This window comes from Vicugna pacos, chromosome 11 (genome assembly GCF_048564905.1).
Source record: "Vicugna pacos chromosome 11, VicPac4, whole genome shotgun sequence".
In the NCBI taxonomy this organism is placed as follows: domain Eukaryota; kingdom Metazoa; phylum Chordata; class Mammalia; order Artiodactyla; family Camelidae; genus Vicugna; species Vicugna pacos.
The window spans coordinates 27,421,365-27,439,893 of NC_132997.1; the positions used below are offsets into that span (position 1 = coordinate 27,421,365).

Genomic DNA, 18,529 nt, shown 5'->3' on the forward strand with positions numbered 1-18,529 from the left:
TGAGTTTATCAAGTGCCAGGTGTTGTCAGAATGACGATCCCAGATGGAAACCACTGCTCCACGAGTAAATTCAGACGAACGCATGCAGAAGCCAGACACATGGGGTGTAGGCGGAGAGGGGCATCACAGGGATCAATCAAGCGGGGAAGAGGGCTGGGGGTGCTGGGGTGGGGCTGGGAGCCGCGCTCCTGGGGAACAAGGTTGGGGGGTGTCTGAACACAATCTCAGGGGAGGAGGAGCCAGACCTCAGGAACACTGCGTTTAACCCTCACAGTAACCAGCCGTCATAACGTTACATCATCTCATAAATGACAAAGGCGGCAGAGTTAGGAACTGGAGAGTCTGTGATTTCAACCAAAGTCTACATGACTCCGAAACCCTGATCTTAATTAACCTCCATCTGCACTGCTTTCAGATTCATCACGAGTGAAGGCTGAGTTCCATCGGGCAAGCGTTTCCATAGGTCTCCACAAAGGGAGATATTGCAGAGCCAAAAAAAAATACAGTATTTACATAGGAAGGTCAAGTGCTTCAGCATCTATTAGATCTACTGGGGGGGTTGGGGGGGTAGTCAAAGCCGTAACTTGATCTCCTTAACCTGACATTCAATGCTATTGGTTCTTCTGGAGCTTAGACTCTGAGGACAGGACACTGGCTCGGCTCCAGGCATCCAAATGACTTTGGGGGAGACTTTAATTTAGCCCAAATCCAACCAACGTGGAAGGCATGCCAGCTGCTCCTTTAACACATGCAAATGAACATCACACAGTAGCTGGAACTAAAATTAAAGCCACCTAAACACAGCCCACTGCGGGGTGGATATTCAAACATCTGTTTGGACAAATGCATATTTCAAAAACTGAAAAAAAGAAAATATATATATATACACACACACATACATACATACATATATATATGGTTTTGGGGACATTTAAGGGACTGGCTATGGAGACAGAACCCCAGCCCACACGTGGATGAGCCGCGAGAAAGGACAGCCTTTTCTCTCGGCTCTAAGGGAAAGTCACAGCAGGAAAACCAGCCCCTAAACCACCACATGAAGTGCAGCTCCTGCATCTCACGGAGGTGTAATTCCAAGCGGCTGATTCCAGGCACCAGGTAAGATTTCTGAGCTAGGTTCTGCTAGAAGTAGACCCACCCTCCTGAGCTAGGCCACGCCCCTCTTAAAAGCGGTCCTGACCCTTTCTCGCCTCACATCAGCTGCTCCTCATCACTGGGCAAGTTATGAACATTCTTCTCCACGCAGCGAGGACAACCTTCACGTTCAGTGCCTCCACTGGGTGCAGAGGATCCAGTCAGCCTGGGGATAAGGGCAGTGGGGACGCATGCAGCTGGGCTCCTGGGCTCCGCCTCTGCAGACGTGAGGGTGGGTACCACCCTGTGGTTGTGCACACAGCTTCATTAAGGAACCTCCCAGCATCCCAGTGCCCACCACGGCCCCCGGGGGGTCCCTGGATCCCAGCTCAGCACCTGCTACTTTGCATAGGGCACCTACCAGCTACCCATGCTGACTTTGACCAGGAGCCCAGCAGGTTACAGGAAATATTACACAAAGACCATCTGCTGGGCTGGATTTAGAAAAATGATGAGATTCTTGGTATCACGTATGGTATGTATGCTTATATATCGATCATAAAACATTATTATATCACTCACACACACACACACACACACATTCCCAGGTCTGAAAGAACTGTACGTCTACACATCTGGGAGCTGCTCTGGGTAAACAGAGCTGACGAGAACCCAAAAATGCTATTAAGAGCAGGGAGAGGCACAAAGTTCCCCAGAAAGCAGGAGAGAAGTGGACAATCTTCCTTCGACGTAAGCTAAAAACACAGAAAACACAGCCAAACATTAACGCGTGTCCCTGTGCAGCCTGGCGGTTCTCGTCTCTTCAGCTCACCCGTCCCCAGTCCCTGGAACTCGCACCCAGAGACACAGGGCCCCCGGCTGGCCCTCCGGAGGCCCAGGGCTGCGTGTCATGGCTGGTCCCTGTCCTCCTGCCCGGAGTCCTCCGGCTCAGGACTCACCTGGGCCCCGGATGCACTGATCTGGGGCAGACCATCCGAGGGCAGCACTGCACACCCTCAACTCCCACTGCCCCGTCACCGCCACCTCCCCACCAGCCCCGGCAGGACGGACTCCTCCGCATGGAACCCCAGGACCCCAGCACAGCATCTGAGTCACGGTGGAAGTGTCTTCCACATGCCCTTCCACGATGGATGAACGACTCTCAAGGTCCCCGGGTGAGCAAGGAGGGTTGGCAGGCACCCAGAAAAACAGCTGCCCTCCTTACCTTTTAATAAAACCAGACCAACCCCCTGGGGCCCCCGATGTGAACAGCCTCCCAATCAAAGAGCTTCACTAGCAGGCCCTGGGTGCAGAGTGGCAGTGAGGGTGATGGACATGGCGCTTCCCTGATGGGTGGTGACAAAATGCACATGAGAGGGTCCTGAGACATCCCAGCTCGTGAAGGAACCAGAGGAAGGGTGCGAGCGAAGCCCTTCCCCGGAGCACATGGAGCGGGGAGATGGCCCCGGCCCTCCCGCCTCCGTGTTTCTGCTCAGTTGAACATCTATCCTGCCGGGCTGTTTCTTTCCCCTTTCTAGTCTCTAGAACATTACAAGAAGCAAGACTTTAGATCTTCCTCCCAGGGAGGCATGGACAATGGAGAATTACGTTCTGGGAACAGGTTTTAAAAAGGACAAATGCTAGGGACACAAGGGCCGTAACACAACTTTCTCTTGCTGACTCTCAGGCTCTGACCAGCAACCCACAGCCTCGGAAGGACGAGGACCTGATCCCAGGTAGTTCCTTCACTTCCTTCAGGGCAAGTTCCAGGGCCACGTGCCTCGGAACTGTCCTTGTTTCGGGACCCTGTAAAGATCCAGCACGTGCTCAGATGCCCAGAGTAACCCCAAAAATGAGCCTCACGGTAAAAGGGACCGGCTGTGAGGGAGCCAGTGGCCCTGGGTGGCGGCCCGGCAGCGGCTGGCTGAGCACTTACTGGTCATGCCTGGTGTCAGGGACGGCTCTGTCCATCCGCAGCTTGTCACTCTCCACTTGGTTGAACTTGTTGCGGGCGTAGGGGTCCTGGCCGGAGCGCACCATCGTCCCGCCGACGTAAGCCTCCTGGTTGAAGTCTCGCCACCGCACTTTCCCTGCAAGGAGCAGAGCAGAGGCTGTGGGACAAGGATGGACGAGACCGGGCGCTCGGCACACAGAGCGTGTGTCAGCGTTCCTGCTGCTTACGGCGACTTTAATCAGCAAACTCTCTGCAGACAGCCCAAGCAAGCCCCTTCACCCCCAAACGCTGGACCACTGAACGGCAGTCGTTCGCAATGTGAAAGTTAAAGGCTTGGACTGCGAGCATCTGTCCAGTGAACAAAACCCTACGCCCATCAAAGTTCCCACGAGCATGGCTCCACGCACACCTCGTCTAAGGGGAGACGCCATCTGCGTGCCCTCCTTTCCAGGGAGCACGGCGATGCCAAAAGCATCTCAGACATGGGGACAAACAGCCCTGCGCAAATGAAAAGCAAGCTATCTCAACATGTGACATCAGGCAAAACAAAGTACGTGCTTAAACAAACAAACAAACAACACCCGTAAAGGGCAGGGTATGACTACACCCCGGGGAGACCTCGGCAGAGACACTCCCTGCGGCCACTGCCGCCCTGACCCTGCGAGGAGGCAAGCGAGGGCCTGCCTGGCTGCGCTCTAGCCGCCTGGCACACGCCCCCAGGCACACAGGCAGCTTCGCACACTCACAGTCTGGCGCACACACACGAGGACATGCACAGCCTGCCACACGCACGCTGCCATCAGGAGGGAATGGAGGGGAGTGGCCTGGCCGGTCCACACACACATCAGCCTCGGCTCAGCTGAGCAGCTCAGCCGTTGTGGCTCTAGAATGCCCAGCACGAGGTTCTGCGAGGACACACAGTGGCCTGGGAGTTAGTGCCAGAGTCCGGGGTGAGGGGCAAGCATGGACAAGCCTGGGAGTAAGACGGCAGAGCCAGAGAACTGAGCAAAGGCATCGATGCTCAGAGGGAGACAGGTGGAAGGACAGACGGACTAGAGACAAAAGGGAGTCAGGACTCACTGTCCGCCTCGGGCTTAAATCACTTTTACCACTTGCTACCTATATGATCGTGGGCAAGGTTTTCATTCTTTGAATTTAAGTTTCCTAAAAATAAAGAAATACATAAAATGAAAAAAAGGTTTTTCACGAGGATTTGAAGTGCCAGTTTGGGAGATGTAGCAAACTCAAACCAAATTAAAAAAAAGGGGGGGGGGACAGTAACAGCCACCCTGCCCCCATGAAATGGTAAGATTCTAAGTGGTCACAAGTGCTGTGAAGAAATAGGAGAGGAAGCGCAGGCACTTCTGGGGCCGCCGTTCTATAATGGCTGGTCTGACCAGGAGGCACCGGAACCGAGGGAGGGAAGAGCAGCCAGTGCAAAGGCCCTGGGGTGGGAGCAAGTTGTCTGTTTCGGAACCAGCCAGGAAGCGCTGGTCGGGGAGGCAAACGGACTCCCCACTGCAGGTGTGGGGGGCTTCCGGGAGGCAGGGCAAGGTCTCTTCAGCAACACCTCAAATGCTGGGTTGTTTGGTCCAAGATCAATAATGAGAAATGACACTGGTGTGTGGACCTACAAACGTGCTTTCCAAACACAGGTTCCTTCGTACACAATTGAAAGAACGTTGCCGCGTTCCTGCCTCTGTTTCAGAGATGAGAAACTGAGATTCAGCTCCGTGTGATTTGTCTGAGGCCATGGAGCGGGAGCGTACATTTTCTATCTAAAAGCCCATCCTCTTCTTGTTACGATGGTTCTGCCGGGTCAAAACCCACATCTCATCACAGCTGCTTGCCGGGGAAATGATGCTCAGGGTCACAGAGGTCTGGCCCCCACCGACCCCCGCCCCGTGAATGTCTGGTGACAGGAGCCAGCCACGTGCCTGCGTTCTCCTCCATCTCAGAGAAAATGTTTCCGGCACGTGGTTTTGGAAACATGTTTTCCCTGCTAAGACAGCCCGAGAAGTACTTGTGGACCCTGCTGTAACCAGGAGGAGCTGCATAGGAGAAGCCCACAGTGGTGTCAGAGAAACGCATCGTTCTTCAACCTCCAAAGATGGTGCGACCCACTCAGAGGTACCCCGCAGGGACCCGTGCCCTCTGACTGGACATCCTCCTCTGCTCTCCGGGGGGCCCTGCCTTGCCCAGTGGCAGTGAATCTCCCAAGGCACACACCATTTTACTGGAGACAGGCGACGCACAGCTTTCCTTTCCTAAAAGCTTGGCAGTCTGTTACAGCACAGCGGGGCTTTCAAACATGCTTGACCATGACGTACAACTTACATCACAGCCCGATGTCACGATGTAAAAGCACGCGCATTATGACCTGTGAACACATACATGCTACTGTTTTGTGTGGGTGTGGCTCACAAAACTGGCTCCACCCTCTACTGATGGGTCACAACCCACAATGTGAACAACGCTGGGCGGAGGGACCATCCTAGGAATCAGTTCTTTCTGTGTTACACAGACTTGCTGGGGCCACAGCAGGGGCAGGAGAAAGCAGACGGAGCAGGGTTCAAGGAGGGAACACCTGCCCGGTCCACTCCCAGGCCGAAAGGGGCGCAGCCAGGCATGCACACAACTGGGAACTGGGCGGGCACAAGTTAGAGGCTGGAGAGAAGCAGTCAAAACAACAGGTACTGCGTCTGAATAGACCGATTTTTTTCTTTAATGACATCCACTGTATGTAACTTGCTGCTTTTCCCGAAAGAAAAAAGAATGACATTCACAAATCATCCCGCACTTTCATCACCTCTTTAAAATTTTCAGAAAGAGCATCAGAAGTGAAGACATTCCAGAAATATCCAAAAATCTAGTGAAAATGGACTTGGCTAAGCACAAGCAGTGGCTGGAAAATACCCCAGAGATACAAAAGTTGACACGAAAAGGCAAAAACCACCAAGATGGGAGGAAAACAGAACAGGCACCGAACTTTATTACACGAGCTTATGAAAATATTTATGACGAGATCCATTCCCAGCAGACAGACCGGTCTTAGGGGCGGTCTGCTAAGATGGAGGAGGAACTGTGCGACCCCGAGTGTTGACACCTCTGGTTCTGGAAAAAGGCGGTGCTTCCTGAAAATTCTGCCAGGTGAGAGGACCCACCTGCTGTGCCCTCATGTGGGCCCCACTCCAGCCAAGCCTGACCTCGGGCAGCCCCCCCGCCCTTCCAGGCCAAGCTCGCTCCCCCACCCCCGCCCCAAGAAGCACGAGGGCCCCCAGGCTGCTGCACCGTTTCTCCTGGGCTCGGGAGGGGCTCCTGGCAGGCGGGGACCAGCCTCCCGCCGGGTTCCGCTCCCACCCACCGCCCGCAGCCCGGGCTGCACCTGCGCCTGCTGACCGTCTGCTCCCAGGAAGCAACCGAGCCCTGCACGAGGCTCCCACAGGGGGTCTCCTGCCGCTGACACCCACACCTGGGGAATGTTCCCATTCCGCGCCAGACAGTGGGCCCTAGACCTCCCTCCATTGGTTTGCAGGCATTTCTCACAGTGCCCTCTGAAGGCCGCCCGCCTCCCGACCCCTCAGTAAGGAGCTACAGCAGCTCCAAGTGCGGCACCTCCGCCTCTGACCTGTCAGCACGAATTACAGAGATCGAATCACCACTCCGGTCGGCCTTGTCCCCCAGCCCTCCAAGGCCACCTGTGAACTCTGACTACACCGCGTCTCCCTCCCCTCGCCATCCACCAGAGCCCTCGCCGGGTGCACTCACAGGGGAGAAGTCCTAATCCTGGAAGGCAGGGCTGTTTCGTTTCAATTCACTTACTCTGTTCTTCTGGCTGCTGAGCTGCCTCCCAGGGCAGCCACCTCCTCCAGGAAGCCCCCCTGGTGTCCCCAGCTGCAGCCTCTCTCTGGGACCTTCCTCTTCCCTCTTCCCCACACACTGCTCCCTCCTGACCACGGCTTTCCCACACACCTACTGTCAGAGGGCCTCGCGGTGCTCGCCACTCCTCCGCCTCAGAACTTAACCCAAAATTCTGCCGGGGCAGAGCTCGAGGTGGCCCACCTCTAACTGCCATTTGCCCTGCTCTGCTGGCTCAGGGGGGCCCAGAAACAGGGGACCCCTGTGGGCCCTCACTGTGCCCTGTCTGCACATGGTCTGGACTCAGAGATACATTCATTTAAAGCAATTTGAGATGCATTCTTGGCATCGCTTTGCTGGGCTCAGCCTTCAATGTCCTCCCTACGGCATCCTCCGGCCCTTCCCAGTCTGGACGTCAGACTCCCTCTCCCTCCCACCCGGCCCTGGACAGCGACTCGGCCCTGGACTGGCTGCTCACTGCTCTCTGCTCCCTGGGGGCCCAGCCTGGAGCCAGCAGATGTTTAACGACGAAGGCGAACCCCCTGCAAAGCCCTCGTACGACCTGGACATCACCCACCGCCTCCACTCGTTCTGCTGTAATTCCAGGGACCCAGGGCACTGCGGTCACTCTGGCCTGCTCTTCTGCCCACCTGGTCTCTGATGGGAGCGGAGGCCAGTCCAGGCAAGGGCCGGGCTACTGGCAGGAGGAAGCAATGGTCTTCCTCGTCCAGCACCCTGACCTGTGTCCTGGAGCTGTCCAGTCCAGCTGACCAGCTGGGAAGGTCACAGTGCAGCCTTTCCTGACCCTCCGGCCGCACCATGCCACGTCCAGGCAGGGAGAAGACGGGTCCCGGGTAATTGCCTCTGGGAGAAAAGAGCCAGGACCTGAAAGAAGGACGAGACATCCCCCTGCTGCACCACCACGGGCCTGGCCAGTCCCTGCTCGGACCCCTGTGGGGAAGGTGTCCTAGGGTGGGGACCAGGAGGATGACTCCTGCCACTCCTGCCTGCTGGTCCCCTCTGCAGGACGCATACCTGTCCACTGACCACCCCGCTGTCACCACACGCTGCTCCCTCGGACACACAGCTCAGGCCCAGCAATTTCTTCTCTTCCCATCTCTGACTTACGTGGCAAACCTGCCCACTGATACTCTTCCTCCATCACCCGTGTGTCCCCCACAGAGAAAGCCTCTGCAGTCGGGTACTTCCCGGAATCCAGTTTCTTCTCTCCCCACTAACCCACCCACCAGGCCTTGAGTCACATCTATCTTTCCCTTCCAAGCTGAGTTCTGGGGTTTCCCCTTCCGCCCATCTTAACCCGACTGGAGAACAGCACAGCGGCCCTCGAGCAGAGACCAGCTGGCCATCACACCCACGTGTGGTCCACGGCACCCGGCAGGCAGCACGGGCCGGGGCGGGGGAGGCCCCAGCTCTGTGCCCCGCGGGGTCAGGGCATGGGCGGCTCACAGGGTCCTGCCTGCCCCTCAGGACCTCACTGCCACGGGAAGGCTGGTTCTGGGCTCCTGATAACCAATCCTCAAATTCACTTTCAGAAAAAACACTTTTACATTCAGGTTGCTGCTTGCCTTTGGATGACTTGTTCCATTAACTTCAAAATAAAATTACCTTTCCAAGTATCATCACCCCTTCCTTAAAATGTTTGTTTTTACTAAACTTCGTATTTAAAGGAATGCTGTAAATCCGTGAATATGAAATTCCAAAGGATTAACACCACAAAGCATAGAAACACTAAGAAACACGCGGTCTTCAGATTAGAGGCCTCTCAGATATGACGGGCTGCTGGCGGACTAGGATCCCACCAAGGATGGCCTCCTGGTCCACCACCCGCAGGGGTGGGAGGAGGGGGGCGGCCCTGCTGGTGCCGGCCCGGCCGGCGGCGGCAGGAGACTTCTGCACTCGGAGCTGGCATCGCGGCCACACTGCAAATCTTCACTCAAATCCTCCCCAGGAAGGACAGCTTAAACAAACTGAAAGCTAGCCTGTGTGAAACAGAGAGCCTCTTCTGGGAAAGGAGCCAAGAAGGGAAATAGAATGTATTTTAAATCAAAGGACAAAGCTCTCAGATTTATTTTAACCTCTCAGATGATCTCAAGTTGAATGTAATTTTACTATCCTTAAAAGAAAAAAAATTCCTCCTGCTCTTGCTCTAAAAGGTCACGATGCTTCACTACGAAAGAGAAGACCAGGGCAAGCCAGGATTACAAACAGATATATCCAATTAAATGACCAGGACATGTTAATAATACTTTATTATTTGTCACTGGATATCTGGTATGACAGGAAATTTTGTTCACCCGTGAGAAAAACTGTCTCCTGAAATAAGGCATTCTACACAATTCATCTTTAAGGATGAAGAAAAAAAAAACCCAGAAAATTCAAAGAAGTGATTAACAGCCAGTTAGAAGAAACTATGAGAAGAAAATCAGATGTTATAGGGGAAACACTCCTAGTTTATTTAAAATTATTTGTGCTGTCAAAATAACTAAAACCTACTGTGAAACAGTCTGATGTGCACTGTGAGGCTGACACCTGACTTGAAACCAAGAAAGTCTTCACATACATATTTCTTTTCCTAATTTTCAATAGAAAACTCCTCATTCATCCTCTATGTGTGCAAGTGTCTAGCCATGATAAATTTAGTTTGCTAAAGTACATGGGTTTTCATCCCAAATATTAGTAAAAGCATCAAAGTGAACCTCTGGCTCAGAATTGAGGCTGATCCTTGAACAGGAGAAGGCGAGAAAGGGCATAGCTAATCGGCGCCCACAGGGAGCTGCTCCGCACGGACCCAGCCCAGCCCGACCACCCTGCACAATGGGTATGATGATGGCTGTTCCCGTTGCACAAACTGGGAAACTGAGACTTAGAGGCCAAACTGCAAAATGATGGAACCACACCTCAAATGCAGGTCTCTCTCTTCCCAAAGCTGTGTTCCTTCCACGGTGGCCAACAACTCACTTGTAAGTGGGTGGAATTGTAGCCAGGCGCCACCAAGCCACCCCGCAGTGCAGGTCCCACCTCCCCCAGCAGATGCCCTCCCGGGGGCGGGGGGCACCGGCCCTGCCTGACCCCTGCAGCCCCATCCTGGTTGCTGGCATAATGGGGTCCGAATGGAGGATGCGTCCCTCTCCTGAAGGCTGACATCCCAAGCTGCTGGAGTCAGAAGGTACCAGGCATGTGATCTCTCTACACACGTGTGAAAATCTCTTCATGAAAACCGCTAACAGCCGGCCGGCCGCAGTGCCGGGGAGCTCGCCAGCCGGCGGGGACTGCGGGCCCGGGCTTCCGTACGCACCACACTGCTTCCCCGCAGCTCTCACCCTCTGGACTCCCAGACATGAAGAAAAGAATTTGTCTCAGCCTCTTTTCTATGGCAGCCTTTCAAATATTTGGGCATCGTGACCCCATTTCGCCCTTCTAAGCCCTTTATAAAACCATCTACTTATTTTAAATGCTCCTTCGTCATCGGACGCTCTTTCCAGCCCCTCCGCATCTGAGGCACCATCATCCGGACCCACTCTAATTCACGACCATCTCTGAAAGCCCCGTGCCCGGACAGAACGGAAACACTGCCGGTGTGGGTGGCAACTTGGAGCACACTGGACGCTGTCTGAATTGTTCTGGGTCCTATGTTTCTACTAAGAAAGCTCAGAAAAATCTGATTTTAACAGCCCCATGCCTCTTCTGGCTACTGCCCTGACCTAGGTCCTGGGTTTTGCTTTCTTACTCATTGGAATGGGGGAAGGACAATGGAAGGTTTGTTTTGTAATGCTGCCTAGGGTGCCAGAAAGCAGGCCTCCTCTAGAAGACAATTTGGCAATTAACATTAAAAAAAAAAAAAAAAAAAAACTCTAAAGCATGTCTTGCCAGTGACACTGCAATTTCACTTTTAGGAATTTATTTCAAGGAAATAATTAGGACATACACAGATTGATAAACTTCCTATAAAGATATTGGCTAGAAACAGACTCTATGTCCTACAATATAGGAAAAGTTCAACAAGCTTATGGAAACGGATACCTTGCTGTCACTTAAAAATGTAGGAGATGTTTAAGGACATGAAAAGGTGTTTCTCATGTATCATCCTAGGAAGAAACAGGTAAAGAATAGCGTGGCGTCATTTCTGGAAAAATCTTGATAAGAGCAGCTCTCAGGGGCTGTTGTCTCAAGCAGAAGAGGGAGCAGGAGGCCCCAGTCAGAGATCTGAGGAGAGCCCCGAGGCGCTGTGGCCGCGAGGGGGGCACGTGTGGGCAGACTTCGCAGTTAATTCACGAGATTTCTGGCAATGTCACCAACTTACTAGGTGATCTTTTTTTTTTTGTAAGAATTCATGAAAAGTCCAAACTTCAAATGTGGGATAATGTGGACAGAGAGGCCCAAAGGCCCAGGAGCTGACTCAGAGATTATGTCCAGGGGTCCAGTCCCTCTATGCCTGGGCTCGGGGCACCCGGGAGGCTGCAGGCATAGCTCACCGCAGCCGCAAGGTTAATCGTGCCCAGATACACGCCCAGACGAGTCTGGGGGAACACACAGTGCGAGAGTAATAGTGGTTATTTATTTATTTTTGATGTTAGAGTCAATTGTATGTTTATTCAATTTATTTAACAAAGTACTTCCAGAGGGAATCCGATTCAAAAATATACATGCACCCCAGTGCTCACAGCAGCACAACAGCCAAGACATGGAAACAACCCAAATGTCCATCGACAGATGACTGGATAAAGAAATTGTGGTGTATTTATACAATGGAATACTACTCAGCCATAAGAAAGAATAAAAAATGCCATTTGCAGCAACATCGATGGACCTGGAGACCTTCATTCTAAGTAAAGGAAGTCAGAAAGAGAAAGAAAAATACCATATGAGATCGCTCATATGTGGAATCTTAAAAAAGAAAAAAGAAGACACTAATGAACTCATCTACAAAACAGAAACAGACTCACAAACATGGTAAACAATCTTATGGTTACCGGGGGTAAAGGGGGTGGGAAGGGATAAACGGGGAGTTCAAGATTTGCAGATACACACTACTATATACAAAGTAGATAAGCAACAAGTTTCTACTGTCGAGCACAGGGAACTATATTCAATACCTTGCAGTAACCTATAATGAAAAAGAGTATGAAAACAAATACATGTATGTGTATTTATGACTGAAACATGCTGATCAGCAGAAACTGACACACAGTAACTGACTATGCTTCCATTAAAAAAAAGTATTTGTGTTTCCGACATAGTCTGGGCACCATGCTATTTCTAACAAGCGACAGTATTTATTTTGAGGTGTCAGGATTATGTATATCATATTCTTATTTTTGCTTATCTGAATTTCTTAAATTTCCTACAATAAACACATTGCATGCTTTTAAGAAGATGTTTCCCTAGGGACACTCAGGAAAAAAAGATAAAACTCATCTCCATCAGACAGACTTTCAAAAACCAAAAAATTAATTGATAAATACTCCATATGCAACAACACTCTGAAAAAACGGCATTGGAGAAAAAAAATTCAGTGGTCCCAGCTGGAAAACATGCTGCAGGAGGAGCAATGGTCACAGAATCTGAGGGCAGAAGTCCTCCATGCTGGACCTGAAATTTGGGGTGAGGCTGGCAGAACTCAAAGAGGAATCCTCGGCCCTTCTAAAAGACAGTAAGCTCTGGTGCATCAGGATGCACCAGAAAGGCGGGAGTGAGAGCGACAGGATCCAGGATCTCAAAGCTAGAAAGTGTCTTCGATTTACAGATGAGGAAAACGAAACTGTAAACTCTCAGGCTGCATCACAGGAGCAGCACTGCGCCCGGAGCCCCACCCCGGCTCCTTGTCTTCATCCTTGAGCCCCCTGCTTCTCAACGCTAGCTCTCAGATCCCAGCTCGGATGCTGCCAGGACTGCAGGAAGGGGAAAGGCACTGGGAGAGGCTGTGGGCGAGCCGTCCAACACGTTCAGGAGTTCAAGAATCTGCCGGCTTCTCCCCAACGTTCCCGACGCAGGAGCCCTAGAACGTGTCCAGCTCCCGAACACGGAGCTGCTGTCTCCCGGGAGGGATTGCAGGACTCTCCCCACGGGCATGACCATGACCTGGCCTGGCAGGCGCCAGAGATGCCCAGCTGGGAAAGACAGCAAGCCGCCCCCCTTTCTTTGGTCAGTCGGCTGAGAACTATCTGACCTGTAAGCTGCTGCCACCCAGACCCAGAGGAGGCACAGCGACGAAGGGGAAGGCAGGACTCGCCAGGAGAGCCCTGAGCGCAGGGAGCGCCCACCCCACGCCAGCATCACAGCCAGTCAGCCACCACGCTGGTCTCAACTGACGTCATCAGAACCCACATGGGTGAAACTGACCAGGTCGCTCGCCCCAGTCGTGAGCCTTCCTTATGACGGAGTTTCGACCAAAGAACCAGGTGAAGAAATGATGGGTCTCTAAAAGGCCAACACTGTGGATCTGGGTTGTTTAGAAATTCCTTTGCTGGTGCTCACATTTGCAGTTTTATTTTTTTTAATGGAGGTACCGGAGATTGAACTCAGGACCTCGTGCATGCTAAGCATGCGCTCTACCACTGAGCTGGTCCCTCCCCTCGTACTTCCAGTCTTGCTCCTGCTTGTGAAGCCCTTCTAAGCTTCAAAGCCTCGCTCAGGCCCTGAGTAGAACTCGGCCCGTGCGCCTCCAGCCCGTGAACTTCCTGCTGAACACGGAAGCCTGAGCTTCCAGCAGACACCTAGGCCGCGGGCCTCCTGTCTGTGACGGCCGCTTGGCTCAAGTGCTTTATCGGGATTTCAGACTCTCCCCAAAAGTAGGCTGGGCTGGGAGAAAACACTGAGTCAAAGTGATCATCTGGGCTTTTGTGGCCGTGGCCAACGAACGAGCAGTGGTGTCCAGAGTGGGGTCACAGAGGACCATATTCTGGGGGCACAGGAGGGAAACAGGAGACGTTTTCCAGTATTTTTCCTAATGCTTTATCATATCTTTATTTAAAACGTGCTTCAGAATGTATCAATAGATGAGTATGTGATGTGTGCGTAATCTGAGTATTTTAACATATGTGGGGGAGGGTCATCTACACTCAAATACTTCTGTTCCTAGACAGGGTGTGTGGATAAAAAACAGTGGAGGCCATGGCCTGAGAGCATCACTGCTACCACAGATCTGGCTCTTCCATGGTCCTGTGGCCACGATGAAAGACACCGGGGCTCCTGTATTCGGCTTAGTGCCGCCACCTCCCACCTGTCTGTCTACAACGAGCCAGACATCCAACACCTAGAACATAGGGAGCCACTGACTTCCAAACAGCCTACGTACACAGTGGAAAGTGCTGGGACCTGTGGTTCCTTGTGGACCACAGCATTCTGGCTATGCCCATCATTCTTGGGGAAAATATATCTCCTGACTGTAACAAAACAGCTTCTAAAAGAAAGAAAAAATCATGTTTATGTTGGTTTAGTAAGAAAAACGATTTCAACCAAGAAAGAAGACTAAGTCCTTTAAAGGCAAAATAAAAGGACATGGTGCATTCATCAAAAGTTATTAGTAACACCTCAACGAAGAGGGAAGTCAGTACCTTCCTATCTCTTTGAAGGAAAGCAAATCCACCGCATCACAGTTAAGAATATGAAAGCCAGGGTCAATGCCACATTGATTTTGATCTATAGAGTTGTGTCTTAACAGTCACATCTAACACACTCCTTGAAGACGGCTTCTCCCTCCTCTCCACATGTGCCTTAAAATCCACTGGAACACTAATACAAGACAACCGACAGGAAGCCTCTCACTAATCCACACAGTAGAAGCACAATCTATTATTATAATAAAGAAATGCCTGTTAGCTAACTATTCTATTCAGATGCTCCCCACTGCGTGGGTAATGCCGTCTCACACAGGAAGGGAGGAACTGCGGCGCGGGGCTTCGTGACTCAGCCAGGAGTCAGGGCAGAAAGGAGGGGCAGACCTAAGGGAGATGTCTAGGGTGCGCGCGCGCACACCCACACCCACACCCAGAGTCCCAAGTCTAGTGCGCCTGGGACAGTGTGGAGGGCGGGGACACAGGAGCGCCTGGAGCCCCTGGGCTGACGCTGTCCAACCCCAGTAAGAAACGCTAGTAATCAAACTCTCCGTCACCATCCAACTTCCTGTGTCCAGTCCTGCATGTATGGCGTTTGGACGTCATTCCTCCATCTCAGTAACTGAAAAGCCGACGGCTCCTCAGAGAAGGGGGGTCACAGGGCAGACCGCCGCCCCCAAACCGGGGAGACCAGCAGGCGGATACAGGGAATCATAAGTAACCGGAGCCGCGCCCGCTGTGGGAAGCACGGCTGAGAAACGAGATCTAAGCTGTAACAGATGAACGGCTGGAGGCTCACTGAGCACAAGCCTGGGAGATTAAAAACCCACTACTACATATGAAACAGGTAAGTGGCAAGTTCACACTGTACAGCACAGGGAACTGTATTCAGTATCTTGTAGTAACTTATGGTGAAAAAGAATATGAAAATGAATACATGTATGTTCACGTATGACTGGAGCACCGTGCTGCACACCAGAAATTGCAAACTGACTACACTTCAATAAAAATACATATTAAAAAAACCCCAAAAAACTCCAGGGCAACAGTTACAGGAGCCGCCACACTTCTGTGAGCTTTACCTCCGGGAGCCTAACCAGGTTTCCCACAGCGACTACGGGAGACAGATCCCTGCATGTTTTCAGCAGGGGAGGGAGGGAAAAGGAGGCGCCTTGAAATAGCCAGAGAGCTCTGTTGTCAGTAAGCCTGCCCTCCAGACACCTGACCTACTGGCTGTTAGCAGAGCCTAAGCAACCTGGAGGAAGGGACATCCCCAGCTCCCATCGACTCTAACCATCCTGTCCGACCAAGTGGGAGGACAACTGAGATGCATTTGTGACGCTGGCAGCCCAGGGCGCAGACTCCCTGGAAGACAGACCTGTCACATAACTACAGCGTGCTTCCCCTCCCCAACACCCTATCACATCACCAAAGGCCTGGTTACTGGAGTTCTTTTATCCAAGACATTGTATCTGGCTTTGAAGAAAAAATTACAAAGCACACTAAAAGGCAAAAAGTACAGTTTGAAGACACAAAAAAAGCGTCAACAACCAGACTCAGACCTGGTAGGATGCCAGAATTTAAAACAACTACGATTAATATGTTAAAAGCTCTAATGACAAAAGTAGACAATATGGGTAAATGAACAATGTAAGCAGGGAGATGCAAATGCTAAGAAAGAATTGTTTTTTAAAATGCCAGAGATCAAAGCACTAACAGAAATGAAGACTGGCTTTGATGGGCTCATTAGGAGACTGGACATCTCAGGGCTTGAGGATATGACAAGAGAAACTTCCAAAATGAAAAGCAAAGATTAAAAAAAGACTGAGGGGAAAAAAACCCTAGAACAAAGTGGAACAGAATACCCAAGAACTGCTGGACAACTACAAAGGGTATAACACCTGGGAATACCAGAAGGAGAAGCGGAAACAATAGAAGAAATATTTGAAAAGCGACGATGACTGACAATTTCCTCAAATTAATGCCAGACACCAAACCACAGGCCCAGGAAGCTGAGAGAACACAAAGTAGGATAAGGAATAAAAAACTACACCCAAGCATAACACATTCAAACTGTAGAAAATTAATGATAACGAAAAAAAAAATATCCTGAAAGAAGATGGAGGGGAAAAAACATCTCTAGAGAAACAAACATATGAATTACATCCAACAGAAGCCATGCAAAGAAGAAGGGAATGTAATGAAGTATCTAAAGTGTTGAGAGAAAAAAAATCATCAACCTAGAATTCTGCACCCTGTGAAATTAATCTTTGAAAGTGAAGAGGAAAAACTGAGGGACTCTGTTGCCAGTAGTCCTGCCTTGCAAGAAACGTTACAAGAGGCTCTCCAGCGAGAAGGAAAATGATTGGGTTCAGAAACGCAGATCTCCAGAAAGGAAGGAAGAGCATCAGAGTAACTGACGGTAAAATAACAACTCCAATTTTTCTTATTCTTAATTGACCTGACAGATAACAGTTTGCTCAGAATCACAACAGCAACAGTGTGCTTGATTCTGTTTGCTTATATGTGCTTTTGTACATGAAAGACGCATGTGTAATGAATGACAGCAATGATACAAAGGATGGGAGGGAAAAAGTAATGATATTTTGATGAAAGATCCTTGCGCTAACTGTGAGGTCGGATAGTGTTGTTTGAGATTAGACTCAGATTAGTTGTAAATGCATACTGCGAACTCTAGGGCAACCATTAAAAAAGGGTGAAAAAGAGAAAAATGGAATCACATAAAATGCTCAACTAAAACTATAAAAGGCAGAAAAAGTGGAAGACAAAAATGAGAACACAGAACAGGGGCAAGGAAAAGAAAAGAATAACAAATATGGTAGACATTAATACAACTATAATAATAATCACATTACATGTCAATGGTCTAAATACACCAATTAAAAGGCAGAGCTAGTCCAAATGGATCAAAAAACAAGACCCAAGAAACTATATGTCGTCTACAAGAAATCCACTTTAAATATAAAGACATATATAGATTAAAAGTAAAGGGATGGAATCTTCATACTGTTTTCCATAATGGCTGCACCAAACTGCATTCCCACCAGCAGTGCAGGAGGGCTCCCTTGTCTCCACACCCTCTCCAGCATTTATTGTTCATGGACTTTTGAATGATGGCCATTCTGATTGGTGTGAGGTGATACCTCATTATAGTTTTGATTTGCATTTCTCTGATAATTAGTGATATTGAGCATTTTTTTTCATGTGCCCATTGACTATTTGTATGTCTTCACTGGTGCAGCCATGATGGAAAATAGTATGGAGGTTCCTCAAAAATACTTAAAACTAGACCTCCCATATGATCCAGCAATCCCACTTCTGGGCATATATCTGGAGGGAACTCTAATTTAAAAAGATACATGCATCCCAATGTTCACAGCAGCACTATTTACAATAGCCAGGACACGGAAACAGCCTAAATGTCCATCGACAGATGATTAGATAAAGAAGTTGTGGTATATTTATATAATGGAATACTACTCAGCCATAAAAAGTGTACAGTAATGCCATTTGCAGCAACATGGATGGACCTAGAGATAGTCATTCTAAGTGAAGGAAGACAGAAAGAGAAAGAAAAATGCCATATATTACTCATATGTGGAATCTTAAAAAAAAAAAGGAACTCATCTACAAAACAGAAAGAGACTCAGACATAGTAAACAATCTTATGGTTACCGGGGAAGGGAAGTGGGAAGGGATAAATTTGGGAGTTTGAGATTTACAAATGTTAACCACTATATATAAAAATAGACTTTAAAAAAATTTCTTCTGTACAGCACATGGAACTATGTTAAATATTTTGTAATAACCTTTAGTGAAGAAAATATGAAAATGAATACATATGTATACGCATAACTGGAACGTTGTGCTGTACACCAGAGATTGACACAGTGTAATTGACTGTACTTCAATTGAAAAAAAAAAAAGTCAAGGGATGGAGAAAGAGGTATCATCGTAATGCTATCAGAAGACAGCAGGAGGAGCTGTATTAGCTTCAGACAGAGCAAACTTCACACCAAGGAAGTTCCCA

At 50.1% G+C, this 18,529-nt stretch overlaps 1 protein-coding gene across 1 annotated transcript in view; it reads right to left on the reverse strand.

Annotated features, from left to right (window-relative positions):
- GALNT2 (polypeptide N-acetylgalactosaminyltransferase 2) overlaps nucleotides 1–18,529 on the reverse strand; it is a 185,992-nt gene that overhangs the window by 60,483 nt on the left and 106,980 nt on the right. Inside the window, exon 3 of the mRNA XM_072970972.1 lies at nucleotides 3,029–3,182. Within this exon, the coding sequence (XP_072827073.1) occupies nucleotides 3,029–3,182 (154 nt within the window). The remainder of the gene's footprint in view (nucleotides 1–3,028; nucleotides 3,183–18,529) is intronic.